The sequence below is a fragment of the Mytilus trossulus genome, chromosome 4 (assembly GCF_036588685.1).
Source record: "Mytilus trossulus isolate FHL-02 chromosome 4, PNRI_Mtr1.1.1.hap1, whole genome shotgun sequence".
In the NCBI taxonomy this organism is placed as follows: domain Eukaryota; kingdom Metazoa; phylum Mollusca; class Bivalvia; order Mytilida; family Mytilidae; genus Mytilus; species Mytilus trossulus.
The window spans coordinates 35,945,439-35,964,675 of record NC_086376.1 but is presented as its reverse complement, the minus strand read 5'-3'; the positions used below and the strand labels follow the sequence as shown (position 1 = coordinate 35,964,675).

The following is a 19,237-nucleotide window of genomic DNA, read 5'->3' as shown; positions in this document are numbered from 1 at the left end:
TTTTCCAAGTCCAAGGACCATTACTCTGCAAAAAAAAATCATCAGACCAGATCAAAATTCTCACTTGATCTATAACTTGTCATGTTTAAAGAATGTGGCAAATATGAATTTCAATATCTTCAAGCATGATGAAAAACATTTTTTGTTAAACAGATTATGTGAATTTTCCAAGGGCCTTAACTCTGAAAAAAATTATGCGACCAGAACAAAATTAGAACTTGATCTGTAACTTGTCATGGTTATACTATATACCAACTATCAAACCAATATCTTCAAGCATGTTAAAACAAGAATGTGTCCATAGTACATAGATGCCCCACTAGCACTATCATGTTCTATGTTCAGTGGACCACAAAATTGGGGTCGAAACTCTAATTTGGCATTTAAATTAAAAAGATCATCATTAGGAACATGTGTATTAAGTTTCAAGTTGTTTGGCAACTTCATCAAAAACTACCTTCACCAAAAACTTTAATCTGACACAGGACAGACAGACAAACGCACAGACCAGAAAACATAATGCCCCTCTACTATCGTAGGTGGGGCATAAAAAGTTTGGAAAGCTGATTTGCCGGACTGACAGACAGACGGACGGACTGACGGACAGAGTGCAAACATAAAGCCCCCTTCAACTTCATTGGTAGGGGACTAATAACAGCTTGAAAGAGGTTCAGTAAAACCTGTAACATGTAATGCAGGTGTGGACACTATCAGAGTTGGAAAGAAATGTGATAATGGATTATTTTAAAAGGTGACGCCACATAAATTTAAATTATACAAAAAAAAACCAGTTGAAAATTTATTTCTTACATGAATTTTAAGTCCAAGGACAATAACTCTGCAAAAAATCATCAGACCGAACCAAATTATAACTTGATCTGTAAGTTGTCATGGTTATACTATATACTAAATATCAAACTAATATCTTCAAGCATGACAAAAAAAGTTTGGAAAGCTGATTTGCCACACAGACAGATTGACAGACGGATAGAGTGCAAACCTAAAATTCCTTTCAACTTTATTATTATTTTATTTGTTTTTGCATACAACAGTTTTTCTTCATCTTTTAGCTGTACATTTACTTTTTGATAACTTTTTTTTACTTGCCTTTTTAAAATAAGTATGGAGAATATCTTGATATATATTTTATAGTATAGATCTACTTACATTTGTCAAATCCAAAATAGATGCTTGTATCATCATCATTGTTTGGAGACTTCAATACATATACATGTATTTTGTCTTTGTCTTGTCTTTTTCTGAACTATGACATGGTCCTTCTTTCTTAATTGCAGGTGAGTGAGTGGAAAGCATTGGTGATAGTGAATTGATTAAGTGATGATTTTTTTATAGCATTTAAATTATCTTAGAGCTTTCCATTAAAACAGACTTGATACCAGGAAAAACACTTTCAAAAAGGGTAACAATATGATAGACTTGGATTTCTTTTCCATTTTAAATGTAAGTTGAACATGTATCAATGTATGAAACTTTGATGTGTCTTCCCTGTGTTACAAGTATGATTTAATGGAACAGTCCTGAAATATTGTGAAAGTTTTTCCCTATTTCATTAAAAAAAGTGTGACAATTGTTGGGATTGTAGCTGATAGAACAAGCACATTTTAATTGATTAATTTAATATCTTATATATTAAATAACCAAATTAATATCCCATCAAATGTATCATAATTTTCAAATGAAAAGTGAGAAAAACTTAAGTCTTCATCCTGTTTACTGGCCTAAAATAAAGGCAGGATGCTGCATATTCTTCAAACATTATTTAATTTATGTATATATCTATGTCTAAGAGATTGACTAAAAATTCTTATAGCAATTTCACCCTCAAATTTAAAAAAAAAATCCTATGACAAACAGCTTTTATTTTATTAATATGTCCCTAAGAGAAAGAATCACCCATTGTAACATATTTTGGTGACAATGGTCTCTTTAATAACACAACGCACACACATATATATACAATGTATATATATACATAAAAGTTTCTTGAGTTGCACAGAATTATATATTAGAAATCAAATACACAAAAATAGTTTTGAAAGCAGCAGTGTATGGTTTTTAAACTGTTTTTTGTGTATTTAATTTTTAAAATATCCTATACTGCTTCTTTGAAAATCAGGAATGAAGACTATAAGTATATAACTAAAAAGTGATATTTTCTTAATGCAACAGTGATGTTTTAATAACATTATTCCATTATTGAACTAATCTAATAACACACCATTCTTCAACACAGTGAGCTTCATCTATTACAATTGCTGATAAATGACACTGATATACTTTATTTGTCAACAAATTTCTCCATTTACCACTAAATAGACTCTCTGGACTCATTAATAATATTGGTACCAGACCATTCTCTATGTTTTTAAGTTTCACTGAAAAGGTTACAAAAAAACAAATGAATTTATATATAATTGATTGCCCAAATTTGCACATAATCTTAAATCGTTATGCTGATTAGAATACATGTAGAAATACTTCTATAATACTAAAAAGACGAGGTCCAATTTGTCAGCCGTCATCACGTAAAATCGACGAATCAAAGAATTCAACTTTATATACAACTAATATAGTACAAAGGTGTAGATTAAAAATTACATCACTCCAGGTCATTTTGTTTTCCACGTAATTAATATTGCCAATAATTAAGAAGTTCCGGGTCGCGTCCAATACCGATACCAATAGTATATACACCTGTTACCTATTACCTTATCTGTACGTTCCGCATCTGACAGGCGCACCACCAAACGGTGTATTCAGGATTTATTTGCTATATACACGGGTCATAATCACAGGGTTGACACTACTAAATTGTCAAATTGTTACCTATTGTAGTATTTTAATCAGTAAGACTTTCTAAGAGGTTAACAATACAAATACTAAAAATCTGGACTAAAAATAAGGCGTATAGGTACAGTTTTCAATTTGTCAGCGGGTATGACGTTAAACAGCGAATCAAAGAATTCAACTTTATTTATAACTAATATAGGACAAATCTGTTGATTAAAAAATACCCCATTCCTGGACCTTTTATCACGTTTCCAAATAATTAATATTACCAATAATTGATAAGTTCCAGTTCGACGGGTTCAAACAGAAAGATTTGAAAGCAGAGAAAACTGTGTATCTTAAAATCGGCATGCTTTATCAGATGACAATACTTATACTAAAATAAGGCTTGCGCATAGTTATATACTTTAATTCAGTCACGGACCCGCGATATCACGGGTGTGCTCTAGTGTATATATATGAATGATGAATAATCTTTGTAATACAAAAACTTTCAAAATGACAAAACAAGAAAATGTTGTTTGTTTTTCCACATTTCAGTTTGATTGTCTGTCTTGTATTGTGTAGTATAACCAATTCAATTGTTTATTAAATATTTTTAACTCTTTAACACAGTCAATCTGAAGTCAGTTAAAGCATTTTTAATTAAATTTCATTTTGTGTTTTTAGGTCCACACACAACATTGAACAAGACATAAAATAGAGGTAAACGATTCTTTGAGACCATCAAAATTACATGTTGGAAAACAAACTAATCATTTTCTTTTGTTATTTTGAAAGTTTTTGTATTTATATATAACGATAAGTTTTTTTTATATACATGCATTGTCATAATACATATTTCTTAAACTATGTTGTGATTTTTTGACAGCCATTTTGTAAAGACAATTACTTCATGACCCCCCCCCCCCCTTTTTTATTATTACTTCAACGTCGTTATTGTATGGACACATGGTTTTTATTGTTGTATTTGTGCTTTGTCACGAGATGTGTTGTTCTCGTGTTTGTATTTTTTTTTTATTCATATGAATATTTTTGATAGAGTTAAGCCATTTCAATTAATGTTTTATAGTGCGTCTTTTATTGTTGTAATGTTGTACTGCTGTATCAGGTCTAGGGTGAAGGTTGGCGCCAGGTAAAACGTTTAAACCCACTGCATATATTATATGCACCTGTCCTAAGTCAGGAACCTGTTGTTCAGTGGTTGTCTTTTGTTAGTATATTTCATATATGTTTCTCGTTTCTCGTTTTGTAAATAGATTAAACCGTTGGTTTTTCTGTTTGAATTGTGTTACACTGGTTATTATGGGGCCCTTTATAGCTTACTGTTCGGTGTGAGCTTTTGCTCCGTGTTGAAGGCCGTACTTTGACCTATAACTGTTTAATTTTTTATACATTGTTACTTGGATGGAGAGTTGTCTCATTGGCACTCATACCACATCTTCTTATTTATATTGTACATATACATTATAATATGTGTTATAGTTTTTTATAGAATCCATCACAGACTTTATATATGTATACATAAACAAAAGCAAGTGTACAGATCTAACATGGTTGGGCTGTTATTTAGAGTAATTATATAGTCTTATATTATATATATATAATTTTTACTTAAAGAGTTTTTTTTTAGAGTTGTCACTTGTTCAGACGTACTTAAAATTTTATTTTAATATATATGTACCTGTCCCACAAAACAGAAGCCTGTAATCTAGTGCATGTTGCTTAATGGTGTAAAATGTATTTCAAAATTGTTGTGTACACACATTTAAATGTGTCCATTGGTTTACTCATCTGAATTATTTAACATGGTCATTGCATGGTTTATAGCTTGTATTCAAAACTCTGAGTGAAATTTATAAAAAAAATCTAAGACCCATTTTAAATTTCAAATTGGAAGTTAATTTGCAAAATATGAATGATATGAAACAATCTTTTACTTTCAGTCCTGCAATTCTTTTAGAATAGAATCGTTAATGAACATACATAAAAGCAGCAACATATTTTTGTTTATCTAAATATAATTTCTTCTAATATTGCTGTAACCTCAAGTCAAACAGAGATAGATTTATATGAAATCTATAATGTTTATCTTATACTGCTTGCATGCACATTGTATTTTTAATGTTGTTTATAACAAAAGACTTGTATTCATGTACTTTAACACTTTGTACTGCTTTTGTGATTGACCCAAGTAAGATACCATAAGTGAATAATTTAATTTGTATAGCTTACTGTAAACAAAGATTTATTTATTGGTTGGTGTGGGTTTTTTTTTAGGGGGGGCGAGTTTGGGGAAGGAGGGCATACATGTATTTACCTTTATCGTCCATGTCACCAAGATAGGCACAGTCGATACCCATAGTGTTGAAAGCGATTTCTTGGTCCTTCATTAAACTGACGAGAGGTGAAATTACAATTATAATAGAAGTATCACGCTCAAGTACAGGTGTGATATTGCTGACAATTGAAAGCTGCTGGTGTATAAAAAATAAATCCGGTAGGACAGTGTAAATAAGGCTTTTGCCGTAGCCAGTTGGCAACATACCAAAAACATCTTTATGTTATAAAACTGATTGTATGCATTCTTTTTGTAATGTTTTAAGATTATACGTTATATTTCTTTTTCTTAATGCAGCGTTTAAGGCATGGTTAAAGAGGTCTTCCGCCATGTTGATATAAATAAAGATGGGTGTGTTTATAATAATATCATCCAATCCCGTAATAAGAAAAATTTGTTCGGAATCCAACAAGAGGCTCATGAATAATTGAATATTTACATCAACTTCAACAATCGCAACCAGACGTTATAGTTCGCAGTAAGAACGATAACTCTGGTGTAACGAGACTATTTACCCCTATGTTCTATTTTAGCCATGGCGGCCATCTTGGTTGGTTGGCCAGGTCATGCTACACATTTATTAAACAAGATACCCCAATGATGATTGTGGACAAGTTTGTTTTAATTTGGCCTGGTAGTTTCAGAGGAGAAGATTTTTGTAAAAGATAACTAAGATTTACGTAAAATGGTTAAAAATTGACTATAAAGAGCAATAACTCCTAAAGGGGTCAACTGCACATTTTGGTCATTTTGACTTATTTGTAGATCTTACTTTGCTGAACATTATTGCTGTTTACAGTTTATCTCTATCTATAATAATATTCAAGATAATAACCAAAAACAGCAAAATTTCCCTAAAATTACCAATTCAGGGGCAGCAACCCAACAAGGGATTGTCCGATTCATCTGAAAATTTCAGGGCAGATCTTGACCTGATTAACAATTTTACCAAGTCAGATTTGCTCTAAATGCTTTGGTTTTCGAGTTATAAGCCAAAAACTGCATTTTACCCCTATGTTTCTATTTTTAGCCATGGCGACCATCTTGGTTGGTTGGCTGGGTCATGCCACACATTTTTTAAACTAGATACCCAAATGATGATTGTGGCCAAGTTTGGTTTAGTTTGGCCTGGTAGTTTCAGAGGAGAAGATTTTTGTAAAAGTTAACAACGACGACGGACGCAAAGTGATGGGAAAAGCTCACTTGGCCCTTTGGGCCAGGTGAGCTCAAACATGATAGAATCTGAAGCGAGATGATGTATCGAATGTTCTTGCTTTGTGCGTTTTCAAGACAAAATATTCATCTCAAACACACCCTAACATAAGAAGGTTCACTCGATTTTCTCTTTTTGATACAATTGTTACCAATTTTTTTGAATTTTTTGTTCTTGAGTCACATAATGGAAGGGCAGACACGGCAATAACTGAACTAATAGATTGATATGTTCTCCATCCGTGGTAATTTAAAAAAAAAATATCAGAAGTTATGCATTTTCTTCATCCAACTTGATAGATACCCATGTCGTCGACTTGATATCTAATTGTTCTGCTTAACTATGTAAAAGATAAATTGAAAACTTATGCAAGGGTTTGTTTTTTACAATAAAACACTTCGTATTTGAGAAAAAAATGCTATTTTATTTTTTTCCATTATCTTTTAAAAAATTGGTTACTATAGTAAACATTACAGAAAGCATTTATCGCCTTCTCTATAAACAAAGAATATTCAGTTTGAAGGTTTACATGCAAAAATTAATCCAAAGTGTGCAATATTCAATAACAATGGATATAATAAGTAAAAAGGATGAATTAAGTCATTTCCTCCCTTCTTAATTTATCCCTTTTATTAGAAAATCGAGTGCACCTTCTTATGTTAGGGTGTGTTTGAGATGAACATTTGATACACCATTTCGCTTCAGATTCTATCATTTTTATATAGCAAAGCTACAGGTTGACTTTATAACATAAAAAAAATCACAGTACTAAAAGATGAAATATATGGGTTGAACTTTGGAATACCTATGTAAGGAATCACAAAATCAGTAGGTGTGTTCGAATAGGTATATTGTTTTACTAAAAGTACTTCACGACAGTCTTTTAAGTTGGATGATGAAAATGCATCTCCTCAAGAAAAAAATACATCTTTTGGCTTCCATTTCTACAATCATTGCTCTTTAAATTTGTCATCTTGTGATGTTTTTAAAATTTAGTGTCCTTAACCTCAAACATAACGCCCAATAAAATTTAAGTATGATGTATACAAGCTGAAGCCCCGCCTATCTTAATTGCCATGCTTGAGCAAACATTGATACAAGCAAAGCAAGCAAGCCAAACAAAGATTTGTCTTGCTAGCATTAATGTAAAAGCTGTAAATGACCAGATATGTTTTGTATAGAGTCCAACCATAAATCATTTTATGTATATTTTAGTGTTAAACCATGCATTTGTTTCCTCTTGTTTAATTTTGATTAATGATAAGAAATGTCTGAAATCTGTATGTGTAACCTCAATGTAATGAGTTTCTGCAGCATTAGGCATATCATAAGATAAAGATGCAATATTTACTGAACTAATTTTTTACCAATTACTTTGGCTTTTAAATGATAATTTTACGATGACTTTATAAATACAAGAGGCTCTCAAGAGCCTGAATCGCTCACCTTAATTCTTTTGGTTAAATCTCTCATCGATGATTATTTTGGCTTTTCAATTTATTTAAATGTTTTTTGGATCGTCCTATTTTCTTCAAAAGCCAAAAAAAATAATAATTTTCTCCTATGTTCTATTTTAGCCATAGGAGCTATGTTTCTTGACATACAAGGAAATAAAATATAAAATTTATACTAGATACTCTGAAACTCATTTAGCCTAAGTTTGGCTGAAATTGATACAGCAGTTTCAAAGGAGAAGATTTTTTAAAGTAAGTCAACATGCATCTTCGCTAGCCAAGGGTTACGATCCACTCCAGCTCTCTTCACCCTTGGCGAATTGAGCCAATATTTGTGATAACAATATTGTGCCATCTATCGGAAGATAACCATCACGCCAATTCTGAATACATTATTCTTGACCAATGGTAGCACTTGAACTCTTCAATTTGGAGGTAAAAACACGGTAGCGTCTAGATTCTACACACTTGGTAAAGCCGGAAATGAAAACATACGTCAACATTCATGCATTTGTGCATGACACATACACAGAAACTTCTATTTCTTGATTAAAAACATTCAAATTTTTACTAAATATAGTCGTATGTTTAGGAATGTAAAGACTTGTTGCACAAAAAACACGTGGCAATTGTTTACAAACACGTTCTACATTTACACGTGATCATGTTATAGGCGCATTTTGATTGGATGCAGCGAGTTTTGACTGCAACCAATAATAATCCTTACCTTGTGTCTCCGAAATTGTATCTCAATCCGCCAAGGGTGAAGAGAGCGGGAATGGATCATAAGCCTTGGCTAGCGAAGATGGTCAACATGATGAACAAATTGTGAAAAAAGTCTTTAAAGGGCAATAACTCCTTAAGGGGTCAATTGCACATTTTGGTCAAATTGACTTAATTGAAGATCTTACTTTGCTGAACATTATTGCTGTTTACAGTTTATTTCTATCTATAATTATATTCAAGATAATAAACAAAAACAGCAAAATTTCCTTAAAATTATCAATTCAGGGGCAACAACCCAACAACAGGTTGTCTGATTCATCTGAAAAGTTCAGGGCAGATAGATCTTGACCTGATAAACAATAATTCCCAACGTCAGATTTGCTCTAAATGCTTTGGTTTTTGAGTTATAAGCCAAAAACTGCATTTGACCCCTATGTTCTATTTTTAGCAATGGCGACCATGTTTGTTGATAGATCATAACTTCGGATACAATTTACAAACAAGATACCCTAAGGAACATTCAGTTTAAGTTTGGAAGTATTTGGCCCAGTAGTTTCAGAGGAGAAGATTTTTGTAAAAGATTACTAAGATTTACGAAAAATGGTTAAAAATTGACTATAAAGGGCAATAACTCCTAAAGGGGTCAACTGACCATTTCCGTCTTGTTGACTTATTTGTAAATCTTACTTTGCTAAACATTATTCCTGTTTAAAGTTTATCTCTATCTATAATTATATTCAAGATAATAACCAAAAACAGCAAAATTTCTTTAAAATTACCAATTCAGGGGCAGTAACCCAACAACAGGTTGTCTGATTCATCTGAAAATTTCAGGGCAGATAGATCTTGACCTGATAAACAATATTATCCCATGTCAGATTTGCTCTAAATGCTTTGGTTTTTGAGTTACAGTACGGGTAGGGACTTATTTTTATGGATGTCTTAATCCGTCTAGTCGGATATGAATAATCGGACATTTTTATGGTAGGTAGTATGGTCATTAATCAACAAATCCAGGTGTGATTGGCAATATTTGTCCTTTCATCTTAATCCGTGCTGCTAGAATTACGGTTCACTGATTTCAGAATCAGGTTACCTGTAATTTTAACCTCTCAGTCACTTTATTGATTACATCGTTTTTGACATAAAATATTTTTTCAGGTGAAGTACTGGAGAAAACTTTGTTTTAATAAAAATAGCCTATTTTTTTAATTATGTTTTTTATATTTCAACTGCTATTTATTTTCTAATTTGTTCCTCAAAATTATTTTTGTTCTATGTTCTTTGTTGTTTATTTTTTGGTTTTTTTATGTATCTGTTTCTTATTTGTTTGCATAAAATTTCAAACATAAACATTTTTACATGTACTGTAAATTCAGAAATTATTGCGTGCATTTTTTATTGCGATTTTGTCATTTTACACTTGAATGCGATTTTAATTTTTACGATTTTGAGAAAAGTCATGCTTAATTCAATTAAAATATTACAAAATGCGAGTTTTAATTATTGCGTTTACAACTCAGTCGCATTATTCGCAGTAATAAAAACCTCGCAATAATTTCTGAATTTACAGTATTCTATTTCTGGAAGCTTACGGTTATTTTTGTTTTACTCGTAAATCCATTAGCAGAATGCTGTCTCCAGGTTTAGTTTGACCGGCCACATGCAAAATATTTCTGTAATATGTATTTAATATTCAGTCTGTGTTGGGTCAGTTCCGAGATATAAAAAATAATTACAGTGAGCAATACTTGTATATTATTTAGTAGCTTGCTGATTCTTTGAAGTTTTTACTTTTTACTGTAAACAATTTATTGTCCGAAACTTCAAAGTTGGAGATGTATCAATAAAATATAACGCAAATAATAACACTAGAAGAAGATATTGATTCTTCCCGGACATAAGTTTATTTTAAGATTTCCGTGTTTGTTCATTATGCTAAATTTATATAATTGATCTGCATTTGGGGGTAGGGGGTAAATAGGGTCCGGATCTCGAAATCCCGGGGTTAAAAAAACACGAAGTCCCAAAGTCCCGAATTTAAATAAATCAAAATCCCGACATCGCGAAAAAAAGAATTCCCGGATCCCGAAAGTGTTAATCCCGAAATCCCGAACTAAAATTAATTGCGTAATATTACTTTGCGCACAAACCATGTAAAAAAGGAAACTTGTAGGTTATATATTTTTAACAGCAATTTGTTAAGAAAAATTTGCCGTGAAAAGATAATTCCATGATACACATATTAGTGATCAACAGCGTGTGCACGTGGTTGAACTTTAACTTGACTCCACTCACAATATTATTGAATGCTAATAAAAGATGTTTTAAAGATCGATTTTATCCACTGCACGAGATTTTTATATGGCGGGAAATGTCGTAACAGTAAACTCAGGTGACCTTACTGAACTACCGTGGGAAAATCCATTTATGATTAAATTTGATGTGGAAAGATTGACAGTATTATGCGTTAGTTTTGAGGCTCTTGGTCGATTGACCAGAAAAGAAATTTAATCGATTTACATACATGTAAAATCAAAACAAGATTTAGTCTTCTTTAACTATTTTTTGTTTTATTTTTATCAGTCATCTCCCGGATTCCCATTTAAATATTCTACTTTGGAGAACTCCTTTAAACTTCGGACAACATCGATTTAAAAATTCTTACGGACTGCGCGAGCTATAGAATGACTAGAAGTACGACGAAAAAGTAAAGACAGCTGATCATGAATAGTACGATTAGCCTTCAATCCCATTGGGGTATAAATGTGCATCTATTCAATAAACTATATATTAAAGGTTAAATTTTGATTTTCGTGTATCGATACGTAAAATATATTTATTATAAAAACACCGGCGATTTTCATAAAAGAGTCGACTGAGACATGAAAATAGAAAGGCAATATCTCGATTGTCAACAATTTTTTGTTAAATAAAAAATAGGAATCGAAATATGATCACCGCGTTATAAATATTGTATTTAAAGAAACCAATTGTTTGACTTTCAAAGAGATTAACGGGAAATATGTCAAAATAGAAAGCACTGGTGATCTGTCTGACCAAAATGTTTTACTTGCGAGAAATGATTGACAGGTGTGAATTGATGTAGAGGCTCCGACGGGGAAAGTTGTATCAAAAGGAAAATAACTTTATTCACAATGCCTATACATATTTTATAAATACGATATGTTGGCCTTATACTTAAAATTGTGTTTCTAATAATAACATATAAAGGAACAGGACGTTAAAAGGGGGGGAAAATATAACCATCAATGAAAACTCGTATAATTTAATACGGGATTGATGTCTCAACAATTTGATTTAAACTTCGATTGAAAACAGTCTTGGTTGTTATTAGGCTTATTATTTTGAATTAGATGAAATATTTACGGTTTACAAATACAAATGCAAATACAAAATAGTTTATTGGCACAAAACTATTATAATAATTGGCAACACAATATATTGTTAAAAATCGTCTTTATTTCATTTTCAAATTATAAAAAAAAAAATCCCACATTCATGATATTCTTATATTTAATTTTAAGTTCAATTCTTTCTCTTTGAATACAATACAATATTTTACATTTATCAATTCTCCATAAATACAAATATATCTGTACAGGTAAAATTTAATTCTAATCAAGCTGGTACAGATTGATTTACGACCTTCCACTTGGATATTGCACAGCAGGTGTTTATAACTCTGGGACAACTGTCCAACCAGTCTGACATCTAGACGGATTAAGGCTTCCATAAAAATAAGTCCCTACCTGTACTGTATAAGCCAAAAACTGCATTTGACCCCTATGTTCTATTTTTAGCAATGGCGACCATGTTTGTTGATAGATCACAACTTTTGATACAATTTACAAACTAGATACCCTAAGGAACATTCAGTTAAAGTTTGGAAGTTTTTGGCCCAGTAGTTTCAGAGGAGAAGATTTTTGTAAAAGATTACTATGATTTACGAAAAATGGTTAAAAATTGACTATAAAGGGCAATAACTCCTAAAGGGGTCAACTGACCATTTCCGTCTTGTTGACTTATTTGTAAATCTTACTTTGCTGAACATTATTCCTGTTTACAGTTTATCTCTAGCTATAATAATATTCAAGATAATAACCAAAAACAGCAAAATTTCCTTAAAATTACCAATTCAGGGGCAGCAACCCAACAACGGGTTGTCTGATTCATCTGAAAATTTCAGGGCAGATAGATCTTGACCTGATAAACAATATAACCCCATGTCAGATTTGCTCTAAATGCTTTGGTTTTTGAGTTATAAGCCAAAAACTGCATTTGACCCCTATGTTCTATTTTTAGCAATGGCGACCATGTTTGTTGATAGATCAAAACTTCGGATACAATTTATAAATTAGATACCCTAAGGAACATTCAGTTAAAGTTTGAAAGTATTTCACCCAGTAGTTTCGGAGGAGAAGATTCTTGAAATAGTTTACGACGATAGACGACGACGACAGACGACAGAGGACGCCAAGTGATGACATAAGCTCACTTGTCCCTTCGGGACAGGTGAGCTAAAAACATATGCATTTTTTTACCAGAAATTTAATCTTCTTCAAACTAAATGTATCACAGCTTTGTAAATGATCTGCTAATCTGCCTGGTGTAGAAATGACAATGTGTGGTTTAACTGATAAATCTATCCCTTGCTTCATCATATCTGAAATGAAAGTTTATCATACAATTTGTACATTTAAAAAGAAAAATTGAAAACCACAACCTTAGAAATTGATTTATACATGTAAATCTTAAACAGACAAAGATTAGAGCAACAAAAAGTAAAATTTGATTACATCTATAACATTTAGGACCATAACTACATAAACATAGCTTCTTGATTAAATCATTCTGAAGAAAAGATGATAACAAGGGCACATCAAACAGAACTTTCAGTAGAATAGCAACAATCTTTTTCTTTTATTACAAAATATTGCACATATATGCGGTATGGGCTTTGCTTATTGTTGAAGGCAGTACGGTGACCTTTAGTTGTTAATGTCTGTGTCATTTTGGTCTCTTGTGGACAGTTGTCTCATTGGCAATCATACCACATCTTCTTTTTTATATATATAAAGAAAAACACACTTAATCATAAAATAGTAATCTTTGGTTCTATTTTACAAAATTCTAAACAAATCAATTACTCATGTAAGTTTAATTTCCTTTTAACCAAATGCATGGCAAGAAATATATATTTTTACATAATTATTGGCTTTAAGTGAGTGGTTTTGATTGTTAATTAAAATGTTGATGTCAGTATAATGCATGTTCAATGAAGTCTAAATTAGTTTGTATACCTAATCCTCCAGTTATAACAGTGACTCTAACACCTATTGGTTTTCCTAATACATTAAACTGTTCAGCTATCTGGAAGGCCAACTCTCTGGAATGTAAAAATGTAACAAATGAAATTGAGGATGGAAATGGGGAATGTGTCAAAGAGACAACAACCCGACCAAATATAAAAACAACAGCAGAAGGTCACCAACAGGTCTTCAATGTAGTGAGAAATTCCCGCACCCGGAGGCGTCCTTCAGCTGGCCCCTAAACAAATATATACTAGTTCAGTAATAATGAACGCCATACTAATTTCCAAATTGTACACAAGAAACTAAAATTAAAATAATACAAGGCTAACAAAGGCCAGAGGCTCCATGAATGTATTGTTTAATTTTAAACACTTTTGAACAAGGACTGGGGAAAACACTTAATTTGTTGAGAAGATGTTGATAACAAATTTAATTGTTAATTACAGTAAAAACAGTTCTCCCAGATTTGTTCATACCTGTAAATGTTGATCTCATGCCTTGTTAATCATGTTAATATTGCAATATTAAATAAGGGAAAAAGCAATCTAATTGCTAAAAAAATCTTTAGTTATAAATAATGTTCACACAATTCATACAATTTTATTATCATCACTAGAAGAAAGTTAATTAAACTATATACCTAGTTGGTGTTAATACCAAAGCAAATATTCCATAAGGATCCTCAGACAGTTTCTGTAAGATTGGCAATGCAAATGCTGCTGTTTTTCCACTTCCTGTCTTGGCACATCCTATACAGTCTCTACCTGTGTTATAAATATTGTATTAGTTGGAAATATTCCATGGCTGATTATCAGTCAATACAAAAAGATCATAGACCTCTTAACCATTAACAGTGATTCCTTCTGCTCATAAATCAACCAAATGTGTCCAACAAAAGTGGTCCAGGAACTGGAAAACTATTTAAATCTGCTTCTGATTTTTTTTAATTTGTCATATACAATATCATGAATTAGAGTTAATATTTTAGAAGTTACTGATAGGTTATGTCAAAATCTTGGATCTTTTAACTCCATGTATCACCAAAATGATCAGCTGATTATTGATTTTCTGAGAGCCGTGGTGTAGTGGTTAGTGTATCTGGCTGTTAACACAAAGGTTCCAGGTTTGATTCCTGTTCCGGGATGAAAATTTTAGGGACTGAATTTTCGGCTCTCCCTTGACACCATTCCCAGTATGGTCTTGAGGAAGCGATGATAGTCCATCGGAAGGGGACGATAAATGGCTGACCGGTGTAAAAGACACCCTTGTCACAATGTAGATTTCAAAAAAGGAACAGGCTAATGCCGCTTTCAGCAGGGCCAAAGTAGCTGGTAGACTGAAATTTCTGCCATTTACGGTGGTTTCAAGTGCCGGCTATTTCACTGATAAAAATATAAATTCAAAAAGAAAAAAATATCTTTTTTAAATCTTTGCAGGCAGCAGAGAGATGTATTGTTGCAAAGTCGCGGTCACAATAAACAAGGATGAAAAATCAGTGTTAAACTTGGGCTAAATATAGTTCACATGAATTCAGGTCACTGATTGGTTGTCTATTTAAAGTCAGAATGCATAGATTCTTTTCAAAGATAACAAGAGAGACATTCTGGTGGTCATTGAAGGATAGCAATAGAGACGTTCTAATGGTCACTAACTCGTTGGTTTTGGCTTTTAAAAGATTTTTAGAACATGAAGACAATCAGATAGGATGGCAATTTTATGTTTAATGGAATGATATCAGTCAAAAAAAAGAAAGAGTAACTAGATCATGTTGTTCAGAATCTTTTGAAGTTCATTTTTCAAAGCCAATGTGGTGTTCAGAGAATCAAGGTCAAAAACGTCAAAAAACGAAAGTAGACCACAAATAAATTACATTTCCAAATGATTAATGTATCCGAAATTTTTTAACAGTTTACAAAAGGAGAAAATCAGAGGATATATTAATTTTCTGTCAATGCTTGAGAATTAAATGTTTAAAATACATGTAACAGTCTTTGGAGAAAAGAATCCTTATATATTTTTTTTACAAAATAAGATATCGGTGACTTCAAAATTAAGTCCTGGGTATACATGTTAGAATAGAAAATTGAAAGCAAAGAAAGAATAATACAATATTTTCAAATCCTACATGTGTATAGTGTACCCAAGGGCCTGAGCCAAAAAAAGGGAAGAAATAAACTATGGGTTTTAAGTAAGATTTTTTTCTATATATTTGCATTACACATCATAATTTGTAGCAGATAATATAATAGACAACAGTTTTACACTTTACCACTATTTGTTCACCGTTACTGGACATCACACAGGTTCACGTAAAAAAGTGATTGTTGTTTGATGTCAATAGGTGAAGTGGTACAGATTCTCGGGTCAGCGTAGAATAGCGATAAGGTGTATTGTCATATTGGTTCCAATCAAGTATAGTCATAGTATAGAATGTACCAAGGCTACTTAGTCATGTACAATGTACATGGTGTACATTGTATATAGACCGAGATTACTCTGATGTCCAACAGCTGTTTTACCAGACAAGCTGAGGCCGTGGGAGGTAAGAGCTTGTCCCATATATAAAAGTGGATATTTGCCCGTCCAAAATAGATGCCCTGCTTTGTCGCTTCTGGTGCCAACTAATGGCCTGGGAATTATATAAAGCGGGTATCAATTTGTTCATTTTTCATTTATCTCTTCATTTATGTAAGTTTCATCTAACTGCCACCCTTTATTTGTTCCAAAACAAAATCTCTGACTTTTGATGTATAGTGTACTTGAAATTGGAATCAAATCTTTTCCATAGGAAAGACCTTACAGACATCTTCATGTAGCAACACTCACGCCAACACATATTTGAAGGAGATATTTTATATATTATCATATAAACGAAGATGGCATAAATTAGCCATACATATTTGGACTATCTCTCCATTTATGTAAGTTTGTGTTGATGGTTTTCTGTAACAAAAGAAGAGAAGAGACTAGGTTCAATGCACAAAATAGTTAAGGTTCATCATAATAAATGGACAAATATGGCCGAATTTTTAACTATAAAATTACGGTATCTGGATGATTCGTTCCAACTCCGATTCGTCCCAACAAATTCGTCCCAAGTTGCTTGGACAATTCGTTCCAACTTTTTCCAAAACTTGTCAGTTCGTTCCAACTTATTCAAGAACAGTATTAAACAATAATAACCATTTGCATAGCCTTATTATTTCATTTTTTAATGCTGTACTTATATATATAATGTAAATAAATACTTAGCTTTAAAATTAAAGACATCTATGATTTATTAATTGGGAAGAAAGGTATGTTGGGTATGATATATTGGTAATAATTTATTATTAAGTATTTCATGACAATCTAAAGCCTCGGTCACACCTTACCGGATAGCTTGAACGGACGCCTAACGGATAACTTTTTTTCAATCCGTTCATGTCCGTTAGACGTCCGTTCTTATCCGTTAGGCGTCCGTCTATATCCGTTAGGCGTCCGTTAAGCGTCCGTTTTATCAGTTGACGTCCGTTCTGTCCGGTGGAAAATTTTGAGCATGTTCAAAACTTCGAACGGACATCCAACGGATAAAATGTCAGTTGAACGTCCGTTAGGCGTCCGTTTGTACGGTACTTGTCCGTTTTGTATCCGTAACTTGTCCGTTATGCATCCATTGGAGATCCGGTAGACCAATTCACCAACGGACGTCTACCGGACGCCTAACGGACGCCTAACGGATAAAACGGATGGGAAACGGACATTAACGGAAGGATAACGGATAAAACGGATGCCTACCGGATGTAAAACGGACAAATGCCAATTGAAATTTCTCATGGTTTATTGCCTTTAATTTTTAGATGGTTTATTTCTTTTAATTTTCAGAATATTTTGTTCATCCGTTTTATCCGTTACGCTTCCGTTAGGTGTCCGTTTTATCCGGTACTCGTGCGTTGGATGTACGTTCGACATCCGTTCTGTCCGGTACGTATCCGTTTCACGTACGTTCAATGTCCGTTGTGTGTCCGTTAGGCATTCGTTACATGTCCGTTAGTACACCAACGGACTCCCAACGGATAAAAAATTTGTCAACGGATAACTTTTTTTTTATCCGTTAGGCGTCCGTTCGAGCTATCTGGTAAGGTGTGACCGAGGCTTAATATTTTAAAAATGAACAAACTACTAACCTATCCAAACATATTATTACCCATTGGTTGTCCTTTAAATTGAATCATTTTGGCTGCTAAAAGCGAATTATTATTTCAATATTTCACTTTCATTATTGATTGACAAGTATTTACATTGTAGCATATTTTGCTTGCCTTCAATTGATTCTATTGTCTCTCATGATTATTCACAGAATAGCACTTGTAGTTTAATTTATACAATTACTGTTTTATAAAACGTATATATATATGCTATGATAATTGTATTATATGTTTTACAAGTGGTGAGACTCCAATGAATCTTGAATCTGATTCTGCCCCTGTCGAACGTCCCAAAGTTGATTTTTATGTGCCAAATTCATTAATTTCTTTTTCAGATAAATATGTTAATATAAATTTTTGATGTCAAAATTCTAATGTTCTTGAACCCAAATTTTGCTTTAAAATAAAAATCATTCATATACTATCTATTTATAAATTTTATCGATATATAAGGAACACATGCAGATTCCGATTAGTTTATTATTAGTTTATCATGCACATGCCATGACCATAAACCAATACACGTGTATAACAAGTTAATCCAATTACGGGTATTTGTTATTGTTATATTTTGTTATTAATATATATGTGTCAATGACATGATATCAAATAAACTTGTAAACCATAAACTTATTTTTTTTTATTGCAAAAGGTTCAGATTATCCCGAAATATGATAAAAGCTGACAAGAAAAGGGAAAAAACAAAGACAACCCAAAAAACTATGTCTAAATAAACAAATATTGTACATATAAATCTGCGTTTTTCAACATAAATATTTGTTAAAATCGAACCATAAAAGCCTTCAAAGATATTGCTGAAAAACGATCTATTAATATCAAAATATAAAATTTGATACATAAAAATTGACAAGAAATTGATGATTTTTGCCGTGAACTATAGGTTGATTTACACAAAAACAGTGATATACGGACATAAACAGTGAAAGAAAGTTGGAACAAATTGTTTAGACTGATTGAATAAACGGTCTATTATATGAAATATACATAAAAAAAATGACAAGGAATTGACAATTTTTGCCATGAACAGTGGGTTGATTTACACAAATTCAGTGATTTACGGACACAAACATTATAATAAAGTTGGAACAAATTGTTAACTATGATTAATAATGAACTAAATCAGTTGGAACAAATTGTTAAGTCTGATT

General features: G+C 32.2%; 1 protein-coding gene across 1 annotated transcript in view; it reads right to left on the bottom strand.

Annotated features, from left to right (window-relative positions):
• LOC134715208 (probable ATP-dependent RNA helicase DDX49) overlaps window positions 1-19,237 on the bottom strand; it is a 54,495-nt gene that overhangs the window by 34,228 nt on the left and 1,030 nt on the right. The window contains exons 2-4 of the mRNA XM_063577242.1: window positions 14,522-14,645; window positions 13,870-13,955; window positions 13,111-13,232 (exon numbers count right to left, since the gene is read on the bottom strand). Of these exons, the coding sequence (XP_063433312.1) occupies window positions 13,111-13,232; window positions 13,870-13,955; window positions 14,522-14,645 (332 nt within the window). The remainder of the gene's footprint in view (window positions 1-13,110; window positions 13,233-13,869; window positions 13,956-14,521; window positions 14,646-19,237) is intronic.